This window comes from Macrobrachium nipponense, chromosome 24, assembly GCF_015104395.2.
Source record: "Macrobrachium nipponense isolate FS-2020 chromosome 24, ASM1510439v2, whole genome shotgun sequence".
Classification (NCBI taxonomy): Eukaryota; Metazoa; Arthropoda; class Malacostraca; order Decapoda; family Palaemonidae; genus Macrobrachium; species Macrobrachium nipponense.
The window spans coordinates 48,326,407-48,345,822 of record NC_061091.1 but is presented as its reverse complement, the minus strand read 5'-3'; the positions used below and the strand labels follow the sequence as shown (position 1 = coordinate 48,345,822).

The window sequence follows — 19,416 nt, the reverse complement described above, 5'->3', positions numbered from 1 at the left end:
CTCCATCTCTTATCTCTTCCACCTCCACTATAGTCTCGAGGGTTTGCTTGCGATGGCGTCAGTTTCGATGATCATGTACATTTCGCATATTTTAAATTCTCTCTCTCTCTCTCTCTCTCTCTCTCTCTCTCTCTCTCTCTCTCTCTCTCTCTCTCTCTCTCCTTTTTCTTTTTATTGATTATTCTTCATTCGGACACTGAATGAACAGTAAAACCTGCTCCTAGAGATAAGTGAGCACACATTGTCTCCGATGGATTAATAAGTCTTTGAGACATCCTAATACTTGTAACTTTATCATCATTTTAAGCGTGATTCATTCAATGTATTTCGTGAGTATTTACATTATTATGACTTGGTGTATTTGATTGATTAAGTACTATGCGTAGAGGAACCGCTAGGTTTATATTTCATATTGATGATATATACGTTACCAGTTATATTTGGTATATTTGTTTAAGTACAAGACGTAGAGGAACCGCTAGGTATTTCTTTTTTATATTGATGATATATACGTTACTAGTTATATTTGGTATATTTGTTTGATTGAGTACAAGGCGTAGAGGAACCGCTAAGTTTTTTTCATATTATTGATGATATATACGTTACCAGGTATATTTTGAGTGAATGATGGTCCTGTTGATGTTGTCAGTGTAAGTTGAGGCTGTTTAGGAAAATGGAAGAAATGGTTTTTGATGCCTGTGCTTCTCCGATTAGAGATTAGTAGTTAGATAGAAGGCTTGCTTTTCGAGATGCAACCTGCTCGGAGTCATACTTTACTCATTGGGATCAGCAATGGTCGATCACGGCGATTTCTGAGTATCGTAACTTGAAGGAAATGATCAAATGATTGAATTGGAGTGATAATTTCGGGACTGCAGAAATTTTGATCATATGCCCTCATTTACTAAATACTAACAGTGTTGGCCCTTGCGACTCTTATTATTGTATATTGCCACTTGTACCAGACCGCTCAAGTTTTGCTCGGATTTATAGTGTTTTTATGAATCAGGAATCAGGAGTGTTAACCTTGATGGGACGGGCAAATGTATGTCATCCGGATAGGAACTTAGGAGCGTGGTCTGGTACAACTCGATAATAATGATGATAATTATAATGTTAAACTTGAAGGCCGTGTGCATTGAAACAAAACTACTGTAAAATGGCGAGACTGGAAAGATCGGTCAAACGAAAGCAATAAATACAAAGAAACAACTGTAAAATGGCGAGACTGAAAAGAACAGGAAAGTATTTACAATGAATACACCGGGATTGAATTTCCTTATAGATTTAAAGCTGGTTTCATCTTTCTTGTAATTCGTAGCTTCGAGTTCATTCCCTTTCATTGATTTTAACAACCGTTAAATATAAATCAAAATATGACCCCTCCAAAGTGAGAGGTGAAGTGGTGGGAAAAAATCCATTGATGACCACTTCTAAAATCTGCATTGCCATGGACAAAAAACGCAGGATGTGAGCCTTTTGAACCGAGAAAGTCATGGAGAACTACTGCCTGCAAGAAATGCTGTTGATATGGAAACGATTGGAGCAGACCTCCTGCCATTGATATGTCATGCACGTATTCGCATCTGTAAACATGTGGTCCTGCAAGGTCTTGAATACAGGTGTGTGGTTTTTTCCTTTTTATCTCAAGATAAGGGTCATTTTTGGATGATCGCTCACGTGAGAGGCATTGATTGATTGGAGTGCTATATGGCGTTACAATTCTATAGTCATTGACGGGGTTGGGGGTGGGGGTCTTTTGCAGTCGTATCCGCGAAAAAGATGTGCTACGTCCTTGCGGAAGTGGGGATGTTGGTACCGTCACTGTATAGCTAGCTACACAGTGTGTGCTTGCACATAGGACTGGCTTTCGGTTGGCTAGTCCATGTGATATTGAGTTTGTCAGGTTTGCTTTTGTATTTCATGGGAATTTTATCTTGTTGGGAAGTTCAGAGCCGGCGCACATTTTCATTGTTTACCTGCGCGCGCTGAAGAAGTCGACGTCCAGCTGACATTTAGGATACTTGTTTACATGGTCTTTGCTCACTTGGAGGAGGAAAGGTAATAGGTGACTTTTGTATATATAATGCTGAAGATGTTCGAAAAAAAAGCAAAAGTATTTCGAGTAAGATCGCGAGACGAGGAAAAGGGGGTGTGGTACCCTTTTTAAAGCCTCCGTGTGTGACTGGAGTCGATGAGAGGAGAGAAAGAGAAGAACGACGAAGAATTGAGAAGGGAGAGAGAGAGAGAGAGAGAGAGAGAGAGAGACTGGAATAGGGAGATTGAATAACGTAGACAGAGATTGGTATTTAGGTAGGCTTTCAGACCCACCCATACTCCCCCCCCCCCCCCCCCCCCCCCCCCCCCCCCCCCCCCCCCCCCCCCCCCCCCCCCCCCCCCCCCACCCCCCCCCCCCCCCCCCCCCCCCCCCCCCCCACCCCCCCCCCCCCTCCCCCCCCACACCCACCCCCGGCCAATCCGAACCTTCCTGGCACTCCCTCAACCCAATGTGTGACGTAAAAGCAGGAAAGCCGTGACATCATCATAGGTCGACGACCTTTTCGGTGGCATTTATGAGTATAGTGACAGCTTTCATGGTATTATTTTTATCATTATTATTATAATATATTGCTCCGTCTTTTGTTTGTGAAATAGGTTGTGTCCGGTAACCTGTGCGTGGCGGATTGTTTGTGCTGTAAGTAAGGATTGGCCGTCGTGTGTATGTCAAGTTTTCCTGGGGTGTGTATATGTGTGTGTAAGGGATCGATGGGTTGGCGGTAGCATGGTATTTGGTATGTATGGTATGGTTGTGTGCGTCTGAGTGCGTGTGTATGGATGACACTGTGCGTCGACTCGGGCTCTGTGTGTGTGTGTGTCAGGTGTGTATGTGTATGTGTATGGGATCGATGGGTTGCTCGGCTGGCGGTGGTGGTGGTGTGCTGTTGGTGTTGGGTGTGTATGTTTGTGTGCGTGTGTGCATGTGCGTGCGTGCGTGCGTGCGTGCGTGTGTCGTCGAGTCGGGCGTGGCGGGCAAGTGCAGCTGCGCGGGGCTGAGGTGCGCGCTCCTCCACGCGCCCTGAACTCAGTCACTCTCTGGACTTGTTGGTGTGTGCATGGTCAGTTAGGGAACGCCCCGCTTATCTCTATACCTGCCAGGTGAAAGGCGAAGAAGGGCAAAGGCGTCGGAGAAGAAACGGCAAAGGGAAGAGAGACGAGGCCGCCAGAAAGAGGAAACGAGACGCCCGAGCGCCGAGGAAGAACGTTCGAACGCTTGTGAAAACAAAAGAGGGAGGGGTTGTAATCCGTTTGGAATAAAGTGGTCGAAGCAGCAGCAGCAGTGCCGTGCCGTGCCGTGAGAGGGAGCGAGCGAGCGAGAGAGAGAGCAAGAAAGAACAACCACCAACGACAGTGCCACAGTGGAGACCAAGAACGCGAATCGTAGAGTAAAGATAGAAAGAAAGAACGAACCAAAGATAAGAAAAGTGACAAAAGCTCCACTTTTTTTCCCGACCAACCTCCTCCACCTTTTATTGCTTTCGCTTACTCCCTCCTCCCATCCACGTCGATTATTCTAGTTGGCTCTCATCATCCTCCTCCTCCTCCTCCTCCTTCTTCCGATTTCCCACTCTTTCCATTTTGCACACCTTCGTGCCCTTGGGGGTCAGCAGACTTGCCCCTGCTCCAAGTCCCCTCCCCCTCCCCCTCCTCCACGCAGCAGCAGACGCAGGAAGATCCTTCCACTACTACCTGCCACCTCCATCACTGCTCCTCCCTCCTCCTCCCCCTCCTCCATCTCTTTCTACTACCCCTCCTGAGACCAACATCTCTCCTCCCTCCCCCTCCTCTCTCTCTCTCTCTTTCCTCTCTCTCACTCACTCACACACACACTCTCTCAGGCCACCGCCTCCCTCCCTTCAACCACCGCCATCTTGACCCACACGCCCCATTCCCTACTGCCTCGTTTGCTGCTGCTGCTGTTCCCTTCTGCTGCTACTGCTAGTGCCATTGTCTCTTTCTGCTACTGCTGTTAGTTCCTGCCTCTGCTGCTAGTACCGCTGCTGCTGTCTGTGGTGGTGGATCCGCCGTTTTCACCGCCCCAAATTCTCCCACTCTTTCACCCTCTCCCTCATTCTTTTTCTCAGCCCTTTCTCTCTCTCTCTCCCTCCCTTTTCACGAAACTCCTTCCTTCCTCCTCGTTCCTCCTTTCTGCCAAGTGTGGATCGTAGTGAGCTGGATCGTATCAGTATGGGAGGCCAGTAAAAGGTCAATTCGGGTGGGCCCAAAGTGGTGTTGGCCGAGTGTGGTTCCTCTGCCGCAGAAGGGCTGACGCCTCCGGGTGTGAGTGCCGCCCGCGGCTGCCTGCGCCCCGGCACCGTGGGGCAGCAGCATGAGAGCGCCCCTTCTTCTTCCCCTGTGACCTCAGCAGTTTGTGCACTGCCTCGACTGGCCTGGGTAAGATACATTTCTCTCTCTCTCTCTCTCTCTCTCTCTCTCTCTCTCTCTCTCTCTCTCACAGACAGACAAGCCACACCACCCTGTTCCATTGGTAATGGTTGGTTGGTGCCGCTGCCATTCTCATGTTGTCTGCTAGAACCTCTCCCCTTCTCTGCCTCGGCCGCCGCTGCATCTCTCTCTCTCTCCTCTCTCTCTCTCTCTCTATTTAATTGTTTACTAATACACTTTAGTGCGAATCATAGGTGATTGTAATGATTTTTGGTCATGTGTAATCAAAAGGTGTCGGGCAGGGTATATAGTATTCTCTCTCTCCCTCTCTCTCAGACGTCTTTTTTTTCCCGGGGGGGGGGCTAATGGGTACTAGCGGTTAAGAGCCCCCATAACTCCTTGTCAGTTAATGGAATAATGGGGATAAAGCCAGGCTAGGTTAGGTTGGGATGTTGGTCTTTGATTAATTCTGCTCCTCTATATTAGTTCACGCGTCTTCATACTATTTTAAAAATCTGCCTTGGGATTTTTTTTTATGTAATCAGTGTATTAGTCGAAGGTTTTTAAAGTTAAACCGTGAGGTTTACTCCACTGTGATCATTTTATCAACAAGAGTGGGATTGCTCATGCATAATATGTATGTACTACGTGTTGATTAAATATCCCTCTCTCAATCATTTTCTCTGACATTGCTGACATTGTTCACATTAATGGAATACTCTCTCCTTTCTGGACTTGTGTCCACCAACGAGCCATTGATATATGTTAATTGAATCAGCGTTGAGCGTAAGGGACTTTGCTTTTCTCTATCCTTATCAAATTGGCCGAAAAAACTGACAATAACTAAACGTCATATGTGAGAACATGCCTCCGTTTTTTGTGGACTGCCTACCACACTGAATCCTTGCAAGTTTGTTTCAAGTGTCGAATTCGATTGTTGATTCCTTGGTAAGATTTGCTTAGTTTTGTAGACCACGTGGTCTTTGACCTCTTGCACCATATGCCTCGGGTATGTTGAGAGGAATCAGTAGCTCTCATTTCATAGGTCATAACAGGCAGGTCAGTTTCATTTTGAAAGACTCGGCCCGAATATTTGTCAGGAACGTCCACTGTTTTCCGAGGAAAAGTGAATCGTGTGGTGCCTGTGTTCAATCTAGAGAGTCGGTGAAGGACGCTGGAAAACTAGGGAGAATGATACATAGTTCCAGTGCTCCCCTCAGTCTTTCGGGATTTTTTTTTTTTTCTTTTCCACCCACTGTGACCCATTATCTCTCCCTCTTCCCAAGGGGGTAGTGCCGTCAGTGCACCTCTAGTGGTGCACTGACGACATTATTAAAGATTGCCGCTGCCTTTCAGCCCCTAGCTGCTCTCACTTTTTAGCCACTGTACTTTCCTTTCATTCACTGTTTCTTCCATCTTGCTGTCCAACCTCTCATACTATTACTTCCTAGGGTAAAGGGGGGGGGGGGGGGCGTTCTCCAATTTCTTCCTTTAATCCTTTGAATTTTTCATCATTATTCTCTCTCTCTCTCTCTCTCTCTCTCTCTCTCTCTCTCTGAAACTGCCTTTTCCACCGTCTGAAGGGCTGAATGGCTAAACGTGCCCCGGTGTTTGGCTTGACAGCCAGGAAACCAATCGATCAAGGCCTCCCCCACCCACCAGGCTGCCAAGGTCGGTTGCAAGTTTCAGTCATAATCGGGGCTCTAGTATGATTTATAGGAGAATGGGAGCTTCATGATAAGACTGCCGGCAATGCACCTCACGTTGTGCACTGGAGGCGCTACTGAAGGGGATCTGCAGCGTCTCTTCGGCTTCAGCTGCACCTCTTTTCAGCATTTCACTTGACATCCAATGACGCTTCCTCACCTCCGTCTCTTCTCTGTTGCTTCTTAGTGGCGGGGGAGGGGGGCGGCGTGTTCCTTTCTCCCAGTGTCAACTTTTCATCCTGGTATAGTTCATCGCATAGATTCCTAGGATCGTTTTATATCGCTGTCCAACCACTCCGGCTCCCTGCTGGTGCTGCAGTGGTTGGACAGCATTGTCTGAGCGCTGATTGGCTGAAAGTAGCCCAGTGCTTGATAGCCTCATATCCGTAATTCATTCATTTATTCCTTATAATAATATTGTAATATTATGAGTGTTACTTTGGATGTTGCATCCCAAGATTGGGTTAACTAGTATCGCACTATGTAACGTGTTGGAAACCTGTACCAGTGGACCTTGTATGAATGAATAAGTTCGACCAGTCATTGGAGATCTATATCTTTGAATTACGTTGCAGGAGTTTTGTGCTGCTGAATTGATTGACTTCCGTGTTAAGAATGTGAACTAATCTCTCTCTCTTTCTCTTCTTTTTCAGATTTTTTAGTTTTGTAAAATATAAGAATGAACGATCTTGATAGTTTACGACAAGAAGCAGAGAGACTAAAGAACACAATCAGAGTAAGTACAAGATGTTTTTGTCATTTTCTCTTTCCTTCTCGTCCTCCTCTCCTTGTGTTGTATTCCCCTTCACGTTTATTCTGTTGTTAGTCGTCATATGTTTACCTGTCTTCACTCTTGTCTTTTTATTTTCGGTTTCTAGTGGTAAGTTAAAATCAATTCATATTTTACTTTTGTTATCGATTCTTCCCTTTTTTATTTTTTTTCTACTATTTATCTTCCCTGTGCATGTCATTTTGCTTCTTGTTTCTCGGTGGAGGATTTCAGTTTCGCCTCTACTCGTGTATTTTTCAGAATATGGAGTCTTCATTTTTTGTACCATCTTGTTCTCCATGACGACTCGTCTATTTTGTCCTTTCACTTATATAGTATGATGTCATTTCTTTTCAAATTCTATGGCTGTTTCTACTACATTTCTCTATAATATCGTTATTTTAATATTTTGCTCAGTTTTGGGTTCGTTTTCCGATGGAAAACTTCTCCCCCTTCAGTAGTAGTAATTGCTGATGTTTTATTTACTAGAATTTTGAAAATGGTATTTGTGTCTGGACACCATAACTGCTACCGTACGCTACTCATTCGGTCTCGCATCGGTTTTTTTTATTTTTTTATTTTTTTTTATTTTCTCTCCAGAGAATAGTTGAACCTTGATTTTTTCACTGATTTGTGTGTAATCTAGACGAGATCTTTTAACTTGCTGTGCCACTGAGTGAGTTACCGATAAGTTATCTGTTGCTAGTATGAAAAAGTTGCTTTTTCTGTGTGAAGATCTCACCCGACCCCTACGCAATGTGGATTTCAAATGCATGTTCCACAGTAGTGTCAGAATGGAGAAATCTCTATCTCCTTTCCTCCCTATTTGTCGTGAATTCTAGGTTTTCATATGTGGTTATATAAGGATTTGTTCAAGATTAATTGCCGGTTCTTAGTCTTTTTGCTATTATTAGTTATCAAAAGCCGTTCTACCACATGGTGTGACATTAAGCAATAGATGTCAGGTCTTAGAGACAAGGCTATCATCAATTTAGGAACGTATTTATGAATTACCTTATTCTTTCAATGTTTAGAATTTGGTCTTAATTCTATATAATTTCGAATATGCGGATCACACTTCTTCCACGATTTCTTTTTTGTCAACCATTGAAGATATTCTTTTAGTGCTTGATTCCCAACGATTATATCTCTATGTTGTTTCTTCAGACATAGGCTTTTCATCAATTTTGTATTGGAATACTTTCTAAAGACAAACTGGATTTTAGAGCTACGTGAGACATAAGGTGGTAACTAGAAGGCCTTGAAGACTTGTGTGCGTTTGTGTGTATGAAAAAAAGTTAAGGTTCGTTCAAAGATAATTATTGTCTGTGAAAACCATTGAAGTTAGTACTCAAGGAACTGAAGTATTTACAGAAGATTGTGGAATTTTATGTCCTTTGCATGTCATACTTCGCTAAGAATTTTCGTAAGCCGTTCCTGTTATTAGATGGTTTTTGGAATATTTTGAATTGGTGCCGCACAACCCAATATGTGTCTTACGAGTGGGTGTCATGTTTAATGGAAGTTGTTATCTGTTTAGCAAAAACGTTTGGAATGACTTGGCCCTTTTCCTGTCTGGGATATTGTTGCTTCAGTTTCGCTCTGGACGTGGAAGTTGCTCATGCTTATTCATTATTTGCAAAGAGCTTCAGCATAGCTGCTTTACTTAAAGAAAAGCATTAAGATTATGTATAGTCCAGGGGATTTGTTTTGTCATAAGTTTGTAATGCGATGATGATGGGGAAAAAATGAAGCCAACGAGACGTCTTTCATTTCGTGTCACATAAAGAGCAGTGTTTTCCAGCTGTGCGCAAATGTTCTGATTTGATCCGTTGCTTCTACATTTCAACCTCCACCGTATCAACTGTTGCCTCTATTCCAGATCTTTTAACCCATTGTTTCAAGGGTCTTTCGAGGTTTCCATGGTTTTCCAGATCTTTCATCGTTATGTCCTCTCTCAGGTTTTTCTTGACTTTTCGACTCTCGTTGGGTTCTTGGGATTGAGTTTTTGTTTTCCTCCTGGGTTTTAGAGCTTGCTTTTCACATCTTTCGATCTGCTGTTTCCTTTGGTTATCGGCCTCGTTCATCGAACTTCTGTCGGTTTTCTCCACATCCTCAATTTTGCAGTTTTCTTTAGATCCTGTATATACTTTCGTCCTGGCACGTTTTGTCTGTCCAACTTGGGGGAAATTGAAACTTCATCCATTTTGGAATCGGGTGTGTTTACAACACAGCCTGTACAATCATGTCAGAGTAATTGTTCCACAATCGGTCTTGGGACGGGGTTGAGGTAGTCGTATTGTTAGTGCTTGAATATTAGCTTCAGGTAGATGAGATGAGTGTCATCACTCCTAGTTCATCAATTTGGGCTCAGGATATATGTAGTGTAGAATCAGGGCATTGAGTACTTGAACAAGGCGGGAGTTATATCATCCTGTCATGTTCAATCAGTCTTGGTTTTGAGCTTGTTACGAAAAGAGTCAAGTCGCTTGTTCGAATTCTAGGTATCAGACGAGAATAATTTGTGGTCAGAGAATGAAGGGAAACCCACTTGGCTTCTTGGCTGCCCGAGCTCTTGTGGTTTTCTAGATGTAATATAGCATTAGCGGAAGTTATATATCCGTTCAGATAACTGCTGTTGTTGGCCAGATCAGCCTGAGAGAGAGAGAGAGAGAGAGAGAGAGAGAGAATGTGCGCTCTTTGTACTACGGCTGTGCGATAACGAACGAATCTTCGTCGTTTGCTTGGTTATTCGAAAGTGTTTCTGAGCTGCAGACTTCTTATTCTTCTGATCTTTTGTAATAGAGTAGTATTGTGTTTCTGCAATATTCTCATCATTTATAAGTAGTACCGCACCTGATATTCGTGATACTAAAACATTCGCTTATTGGACGTTAAATACAATGTAACATACTTCGGTGTAATCGAGTTGACTGCACAGCGTATAGTCAAGGCCACCGAAAATAGATCTACTTTTAGGTAGTTTCGGTATAAAGCCGTATGAGCCTCTTCCCGTGAACTTTCAGCCACGGCCCGTTGGTGGTCTGTCCTATACCGTTGTCAGATGCACGATCATGGCTAACTTTAACCTTAAAATAACTACTGAGGTTAGAGGGCTGCAGTTTGATATGTTTTATGATTGGAGATTGGAGAGTGAATGATCTAAGTACCAATTTGCAGCCCTCTAGCCTCAGTATATACAACAAAATACCGCGTGAAATGAAGATCTTACAAGAAGAAAGCAAATTTGAATAAAAACTCAAGACTCCTATTCTGCAGGAGCTACGATCCTGACGAGAAAACACTGAAAGATAATTGGTAAAATATAAAATGCAATTTATTTTGAAAACGTGGAAGGGCTCGTCATAGAGAATCATCCCTGTGGAGGGCTGTACATAAAACCAAACAAAGATCTGACGGCGGAAAGAAAAAGTGCGGACGGACAGACAATACCATCGCAGTAGTTTTCTTGTACAGAAAACTAAAATTGATAATTATGTTGTATATTTGAAAGCCGAAACTATGATGTCAGCTGTGATGTTGTTGAAGGAGTGATAGGCTGGTGAGCTTGTTGTTGATTTTGATTGCGCTGGCTTTATGCCAGCTCGAGCTCTTACTCGTAGAGCAGCCCGTGAGGTTTGCTTGTCAGTTGCTGGTAGTTGTGCCTAAGCTCTGAACGTTGTCCTTTGTTTTTGTTTTTTTTAAACCGAGTTTTATGAACTCGACCAGGAATTCCTGTTGTTTTTTAATATAGCCCACACACGTGGACAAATCAGGATCTTGCTTCTATTTTCCACATTCTGAAATTGTTGGCCATAATTGAAATGATTATGTTCTTGTACGTCTGCCACTTTTTTTCACTGTAATATGTATTAACGTAATATGTATTACTTTCGTTAGACTTTCGTCTTGAAAGTCATTGCTGTTATAATGGAACATCGTCTTTCATTGGCTTAATCACAACTGTCGCTTTGTCTTTCATAGGTCGTATGTCTTGAAAATCGCTACTGGACTAGTCACTGTTTTGCACGATTTCTACTTTTACAAATTCACTACTGTCTTGATAACATAGGTTTTACACACACACACACACACACAGAATTTTAAGGATGAACTTTTGAAAGAAAACAGATGGCTGTGAAAGATAAATTTCCCAAGGAGGAGGAGGAGGAGGAGGGAGGCTTCAGCTTCATAAAGGCACTTGTGTGTAGCCCCTCCTGCGAGTGAGTGCATGGAGTGGGTCACGTAATTTCAAATTGTTTGTTGTTTGTTGCCATATTTCGTTCTTCCGTATTCCGCAGGTGTCCGAAGGTGGAAGTTTTACGATGTTTCTTCAATGTTCATTGCCATCTTCTATATGGTGTTCTGTAGTTGTCTTCGGGTCTGATGTGTATGCATCTCTGTTGCGAAGTGAATTTTCTCGTTTGATTTAGGTTAGGTATCGTGAGTGTTTCGTTTGTTAGAGCGAGTCTTATTTTTAAGTGTAATGTCATTTCTGTATATAGGTTTTCGGTGTTTACAGATTTTTTTTTTTTTTTTTTTTTTTTTTTTTTTGTGGGGGGGGGGAAGCCTTCAAGGATCAATGTTTTTTGTTTACTTATTCTGCATTTTCTGTTTATTTCCACTTTTCACCCACTGTTTTCAGCAGGTATTGTTGCTTTGCGTGTCTTTTGGGTATGAATGCTTTTGTTTGTTTGGGATACACAATAGGATGCTTTTGTTTCATCGCATTTCTCCTCTCCACCGCTCTTCGGGTGTTGTTCAAGTTGAAGGCAGATCGCATTTGCATATACTTTTTAAGTGGGTTGGATTCTTTTGTTTATTTTTAGTCTCTCTCTCTCTCTCTCTCTCTCTCTCTCTCTCTCTCTCTCTCTCTCTCTCTCTCTCTCTCTCTCTCTGGTATATTTTGAAATGAGAGATTTTGATTGATTGTTAGCTACGTACTTTTGCTTTACGCATCTCTCTCTCTCTCTCTCTCTCTCTCTCTCTCTCTCTCTCTCTCTCTCTCTCTCTCTCTCTCTCTCTCTCAAAACGTATGCAAAATGCGTACGTACTTTCCAGATGGATTTCGAGAAAGATTTATTATTAATAAGTTTTTCTTGTTATTATCATCTCTTACGTGTCAGTGCTCTGTTAATAAAACTTGTATCTTTGTAGAAAATAGTTTTTTTTGTATAATTTTTTCTTTATATACTTTTTAGTTGTGTTTTATTCATTGGTTTGATTTGATGCTCAGTCTCGTTGTATGATATTGATGTGGCTGGTGGTGCGGTGGAATTTAATGTGAACATTTCAGACGTTGCGTAGAGTAAGCCAAGTAAAATTTTGATGGAAGAATTATTGCGCGATATTGCCAGAAATTTACAGCGTGCATTCGTCGTTTTACACTGTTGTTAGTGCCCACACGTGCACATACGAACACATTCTCACTCACTTATTCATGGGAGGAGTAATGAGTAATAGCAGCACCTAAGCGCGGACGTGATCTTGTGGGATCTGTGGGTATGAGGGCCGAGGAAGGTGTCGCCTCGTCAGGGAATTGACAATGCGGAGGTTCAAGCTTCAGTTGCTGATGTCGGTGTGGCTCTCTCTCTCTCTCTCTCTCTCTCTCTCTCTCTCTCTCTCTCTCTCTCTCTCTCTCTCAGTGCTCTGATAGAGTAAGAGTTTGAAACCTGCATAATGCTATTGGTTGACAACCTTTTTACTTTTTTTTTTCGGCAGCCACAGTTTTTTGTTTTATGCAGATATGTAATGTATGAAATGTGAAAAATGCCATCTAGCGGACTGCTTTATTGTGCACAAAGAATCATGGGAATGAACACCTGTTATGAGCTGACAGGTGTCCGTACGTATGTAAATCAGCTTCGAAGATGAGGTGCTGTTGCTGCTACGACTCCGTTGATCATTGCGAGCTCGTGGTGCGCTTGACCTCGGCCGGAGCTATGTAGCATAGGCTATGTATCGCTCTATGTTTTCTCCTCGGAGATCTTACGTAGGTCTGCTTGTTAAATCACTGGTGAGCATTGATTCAGAAGTGCCGCTGAAAAAGATTTGAGCAACAAAGGAAAATTGAGATCATGCTCTCATCGGATGCAGGTTCCTTCGAGTAATGGTGTCTGTGGTGTGCACCTTACCTCTCCCTTTGCAGAATCAAATGGCTGTGATGCCACGTTACGTCCCCTAGGGAGTTGGTGCCATCATTGCACCTCATACGGCTCACTGTAGGCATAACTTAAGGTTCTTTGTAGCTTTGTTTCATTGTATAACTGGGAGGTCTTCCTCCTTTTACACATTTCAGACCTTCTTTACTCTGTATTCTGTTTAACGCTGAATGACCTCAACATTCCAAGCATTTGGCCATTAGTGTAAGTTTGATGTTGCATTCCGTTCTCAATGGCTGTTCCTGTTCCTCTTCGAAAGCTGCGACGATCACACAGAGGAGCTGCTGCTCCTTCCCCTCGCCTCCTCCTGCAAGAGGACCTGTGAAGAGGGCCAGTTGCCGTGGGCTGTCGGTTCCCCTTTAGGTGGAGGCGCTTCCTTCTTGGATAAGATAAACTGGCAGGTACGATTAAAAGCACATCCAGCACGCAGTTGCATGGTCGTTTTCAATGGGGTCATGAATACGATAAGTCACCCATTACACATTAATGCACTTTTGGTGGTTTCGATCTGGTATGCTCAGTAACATCTGAACATGGGAAATATCTGCCTACAACACAAATATGCTCAATTGCCGCCGAGGACTTATTGGTTGAAGGTGTATTTTTATGTGTGTTAACGATCAATAAGAATGAATTCCAAGCAAAATGTTTGAACTGACGTGGAAAGTAAAACTGCTAAGGAATCGCGTAGTAACAATTTTGTACTTTACGCACACTCATTTTTTGTGTATGTGCTGTATAATGCAAAGACGTCGAGAGTGTAACAAGTCTAAAATATTTGCTCAAATCGGAGATACCATGAGACAACTGGTTTTCCCTTATCTCAATCCCCATTGAGTTTGCGTCCGGCGGGAGTGGCTCAGAGATAAACTCTTCCTCTCCGTTGTGCTGGTCAAGTTGGTGAATAGCCTTAGGGTATTTTTGGCGACGAAAGTATCGGTGATTGAACGCCATTGTCGCGGTAGTTTCTCGTGTCTTTAAGTCAGGCATTACAATGGTTGGACCACCATCACGTAGCTTGCAGGTGTTCGGGTGATTGTTGTTCAGGCGAAGGCTTGAGACCCGCAACTTCCAAGTGCGATGACCGACGACCGTGACTTGGCCGAGTTAATGAGCGTGACAAGCTTCATTTGAAAGATGGCAAAAGAGATTTATATAATACTCCTTTGAGCAGAGGGAATGACTTAGAAAATGGGGAAACTGGGAAAAGCATTATATTACTACCGTGTGTTGGATGGAAGAGAAACTGTTGAAAACAAAAATTCCAATCTGGAAATAGTGATATTCCATTGGTATAGGAATTCAGAAGAGCGGGGTCGAGAAAAATGACCAGAGGAGTCAGGTACTTGTTGAAGCTCAAAAGCAAATCAGAAAATGGGAATTAGGAAATAATTCCAGTGCATTGTGGAATTACGCAATACTCATAATAACTGTGGGGATTCTGAGTTAGATGACTGTTAACTAACCTTGCGTAGTGGCTGAAATGATTGTCGACTACCAAGATGCTCTCTTTATCTTATCCAAAAAGTGGAACAGTAATCGTTCAAGGCAAGAAGGTCCCAGAGAATGAGCCAACCAGCAGGCCTAGGATTTAGCATTGTCATCCCACTTAATGTATTGTCGTGAATATGAATCAACTGTCATTGGAATCCTTATTTCGGACTTCGGACTTCGGTATGGCAGTCAACACATTCGCAATACCTCAGATGGAAGGATCTTCAAAGTTGAACAACTTTGGTTCTGCTCGGCACTTGGATAGGTGGCCACTGAGGGATTGCCAGACACCGTTGACATGCAAGGGCGTTGAGCGCCCAGGGGCAAGGCATGGGACTGGCAACTTCATCCAAAAGCACTGAAAAACGGAAGGGTAGCGCCAAGGGGGCCGGCCTCTCCGACGGGTAAGACTTTAGAAGTACAGTAGTGTTCGACTGCGACAGTTCTGCAAGCTATGTCTGCCCAAAGTCTGAAGTCTGCTTTGAGGTTTGAAGCCGTGGGCGGCGTGGAACTTTTTGTGATATATTTTGAGTACGTAGTATTATGTACGTACAACCTAGTTTCTCCGGTTATAACAGTCTTGTTGACTCACCCTGGTAGGCTTCTTCACGGAAGTGGAGATAGTCACTTGTTTTCAGTTTGTGCTCTTCTCACGAGCAAGATACCAAGGTTATATATAATGAATGAATTTTTATCATGCCGTGATTCATATACTACAAGCATTAAACTACACATGTTCCTTTAATATCCAATTCGTTCTACCCCCGGAAATAATATTTCCTATTTGTTAACCGAGGGGAATTTTGTAGTTGAAAGGAAATTCGTCGTCTCATGGGCTCGAACCAGGGATACCGAGAATTCAGGACGCACTGCACGTCCGGTTTCCGTGGTCCGAGCCCTTGAGACGACGATTTGCTTGTCAACTAAAAAATTCCCCTTCGGTTACATATATGAAAATATGTTATTTCCGGTGTAGAGTGAACTGAAATACGCATGTTTGGTTGTATGTGTATATGTATGTGTGTAATTATGTATGAAAGGCTTGCACGCTGTTACTGAGGCAGTTTAGTACCTGCCAGCTTTTATATCGATTTCTTTCCCTCGTCTTGAATGCATTTTTTCCTCCTTCACATGCAAGAGTAGCGATTGATTCCCACATAAATCCTTGTATGTGGTCTCTCTCTCTCTCTCTCTCTCTCTCTCTCTCTCTCTCTCTCTCTCTCTCTCTCTCTCTCTCTCTCCACACACGCACACACACACAGCATAACCTTTTTCTGAAATACTTCGTATGTACAGTCCGTAGGAAACGTGTCAAGATTATTTTGCAGCATTCTGTTGATTTTCTTCATCAGTCACATGTATACTGTGACTTGCCAGAAGTTGACAATCCCCAAAGAGAGAGAGAGGCATATGGAGGAAATACTGTGGTATATGCCGTTATTTTCGCGCGAGCCAACGTTTTTGTCTGTGCCTGATTATTTGTGTGCATGTTTGCATAAGTGCTGTCCTCTGTGTCGTTTTGTATTTTCATTTTAACCGTGTATGTGTGTGTGTGTGTGTGTGTATGCTCAGTTGTCTGTCTGTGTGGTTTTGTGTGTGTGTGTGTATGTGTGTGTGCGCGCGCGGTCGATCATGGTTAATTATGGAATTATGGAAAGTCTGTCCTCCAACATCCCCTCTCTATCCCCTCCCTCCCTCTCTCCCTCTCTGGTATTGATTCATTCCCAGAACACACACTGGCTGGCAGGCTTCATCTCCTCCTCCTCCTCCTCCTCCTCCTCCTCCTCCTCCTCCGCAGACCTCTCTCCTTTTCCTCCCGTCACATTCTCTCTCTCTCTCTCTCTCTCTCTCTCTCTCTCTCTCTCTCTCCGCCTCTCTTGGTTTCAGCAGTAGCTTCTGCTTCTCTTAGCTTCTCTCATTTTCGCACACGTTTGCCAGCCGCTTCTCTCTCTCTCTCTCTCTCTCTCTCTCTCTGGTACCTTGTATGGGTAGTGACTGACGTATATATATCGGGCTACTTAGGACATGAACTTAGTGTTCTTATTGAGTGAGCAGGTGCCTTCATCTGAGAAGTAACAAGTCTAGTAGTCTGGTGGTCAAATGATTTCAAAACAACGTTGGGAACCTTCCTGGAGTGATCTGGTTGGTCTGTATGTATATTATTTTGACGAAACTCGGCAGTTGCCTGTCGTCACTTCTTTGATAGACTACATTTACATTCGCTCCAAGATGATCAAATGTAAAAGGTTGCTTTTTCTTCGTCATGGACGTTGCCTGTGAATGGGAATCCTCGTCGGAAAGTTATCCATCATTATATTTACGTTTGCTTTCGTCGTTCTGATACGTTATGCGAAGGTGGTTATTTCCGTCCCTTTTATCTTATCTGCCAGTCTCGCCGCCCTTCGCGGCCGACCTGAAGGGCAAGGAGCTGTTGCGGGACAGACGGGGCACCAGCAGTGGAGTGGTGGCTGCTGTGTGCTGGTGGACGTGAGGCTTTTCATTAGTCAGTGGTTCGTAAGGTGGTTGTTCGAGAACACTCCAAGCTGTTGCTTCTTGTGGGAGTCCGCTGGTCACAACAGCCGGCCCTGTCCTGCTTTGGGTGTGTCTGCTAAGAATCAACGCGCTGGGAAAAGTTATCCATTCATTCGTGTCCTTCGCATTTTCAAGTTGTTCAATGGAAAAAGTATCACTAGTATTAGAAATAGAGAGGCTACGAATTTTGACAAGAATTCACTCGTGTTTTGTTATTAATGCAGCAGGCCAAAGTATCTTAAGATATAATTATCAATATCTTTTCTGTTCACAATAAATGAAGTACTACATTTTTGTATTTTGCTACCTGCGCACAAACAAATAATAATAAAAATAAATAGGAAGAAGAGTTTGGCTGGTTTCTTTGTTGGGGATGGGGGAGGGGGGATGGGGTCTTCTGTTTATGTAAAATGTACATGTACATTTTATTATCAAAATAAAAGAAATTACAATCAAGCCATTATGAAAAACAGATTTGATTTCTTTCCCTTCTTTTCGATATTTCGTGGCTCTTCACATGAGAGACTGCTCTCAGTTGAGGGATATGAACTGCTGTCTTGTGCAACTACATTTTTAATGTGTCACGAATGAAAACTTATTTAATAGTTTGATAATCATGACTGCCTTTCTTCCAAGAGTAAAAGGATACCGCTGCCAAGTTTTTGTGTGTAGATTTTCGGTTTTTTGTTTCTGTTAATCGGTGTTTCAAATTGTTTTCCCATTAAACATGGTTGTGCATTCGCAAAGTATATAAGGTTACTCGCCTATCGGCAAGTTATAGAGAGTTTTCTTTGGAAGATGCATTTGCGGTAACATTTAGCATAACCTTCACCTTTCTGCTTCGCGAAACTTCGAAGCTCTTGTTATCACGTACACGTGAAGCTGTAGCGTTATACTGGTTTTATGAGTCACTCATCATAGTTGGAAACCTGTACATTGCATAACACTGAGTCACGTTAAGCTTGTTTCTCTCTCTTCCAAAGAAAGTAAGATTTTCTGGCTACCCCCTTCAGTACTTTGAATGTATGTTTGTGTATATATATATATATAATCATGCTGCAACAGAATTCCCGAGGTATGAGATGTGATTTGTGCTCTGTGAATTTGTATGCATGTTAGTTGTATCGCAGTTCCCTTGAGCTCAAGGGAAAGAGTTCTTCCTGCTCTTCGGCGGCACTGTGACACTCGTAGGGCCACCCCTTCTCCATGTTGTCACGAGATTCAGTAGTCCGTGGAAGACCAGGTCCGGTGTCTTGTTTACCTGTACTGCAGAGCTCGGGACATCTCGCAGATATTCTTTTTTCTGGCTCGTTACCCTTCTTTTAGGAGAAAGAAAGGTCTATCGCTTCCTTATCTCGATGTGCTTCGGGCCTGGGCTAGAATGGGTCGTAAAGTTGCTCATTCACTGCCTTTTGTAAAAGGAAAAACAGAAATAAAACTCCGTTAAGTCAATAACTGATCCAGAACATTTCCTTATTTCCCCCCCCCCCCCCCCCCCCCCGCTCGGCTCTTCGTGAATAGGGAAGTTGGTAGATGGTCGTCTCCGATATAGCAGCAACAGCACTCAGTCAGGAGGTACTTAAACTGGATACGATATATCTCTTCTAATTTTACAAGAGTTGGCGTTTATCCACGTGTGTCCAGCCTCGTACTGGGTCTTCTTCTTCTTCTTCTTCTTCTTCTTCTTTGAAGTTGTAGTGCAAGACGATGGGTGGTGTCGGGGGATTGATGAATCGGGTGTGCCTCTTAACTGGCACTTAAATGTCTTTCTCAAGTATCACGGTGCTGAGTTCATCTCCAAGTTAGATGCAAATTCCTCTTATCCTGAGTCATTCTCGCCCAGTTTTCATTTTCATTGAATATCGAGAGTCTGTGCAACCCAGATAGTTGTACTGATAGTTCCCAACGTCTTTTGTTACGTTAACGGAACTGTCTCCAGTGTTATAATATTCCGCTCCAAAAATTATCTCCTGTAACGACAGTTGCAGACCAAAGCTTATCCGGATGAGTACTTGCAGTGCTCTCATGAAAGTATTGGCTGAAGTTGAATATGGTATCTCATTTACGTGCTGTCTAAATAAGGGTATTGTCCCCGTGACAGCCACCGTCATGTGAATTTAAATGAAATTGCTACCTTGTGGCGTTCGTTGAGAACTTTTCGTAACCCCCGCCCTTTGTAATTACTCTGAGTGTAGAGTCATGTCCCAGTTGAGCTAAAAGCTGCCGCAAGATTCATGATTTAGTTATGGGGAATGTACTCCACCTGCATCAGACTTTTTTTTTCTTTCTTTCTTTCTTTTCTTTCTTTCCC

At 43.2% G+C, this 19,416-nt stretch overlaps 1 protein-coding gene across 5 annotated transcripts in view; it reads left to right on the top strand.

Moving 5' to 3' along the window:
* Positions 1 to 19,416, top strand: part of LOC135205606 (guanine nucleotide-binding protein G(I)/G(S)/G(T) subunit beta-1) — a 115,420-nt gene that overhangs the window by 50,722 nt on the left and 45,282 nt on the right. For 4 of the 5 annotated variants that reach the window (XM_064236386.1, XM_064236389.1, XM_064236391.1 and 1 more), the window contains exon 2: positions 6,803 to 6,885. In XM_064236386.1, the coding sequence (XP_064092456.1) occupies positions 6,829 to 6,885 (57 nt within the window). In that variant the 5' untranslated portion in view covers positions 6,803 to 6,828. Of the gene's footprint in view, positions 1 to 3,122; positions 4,453 to 6,802; positions 6,886 to 19,416 lie in introns of those variants that run through there. The other variant, XM_064236387.1, reaches the window with a different exon arrangement.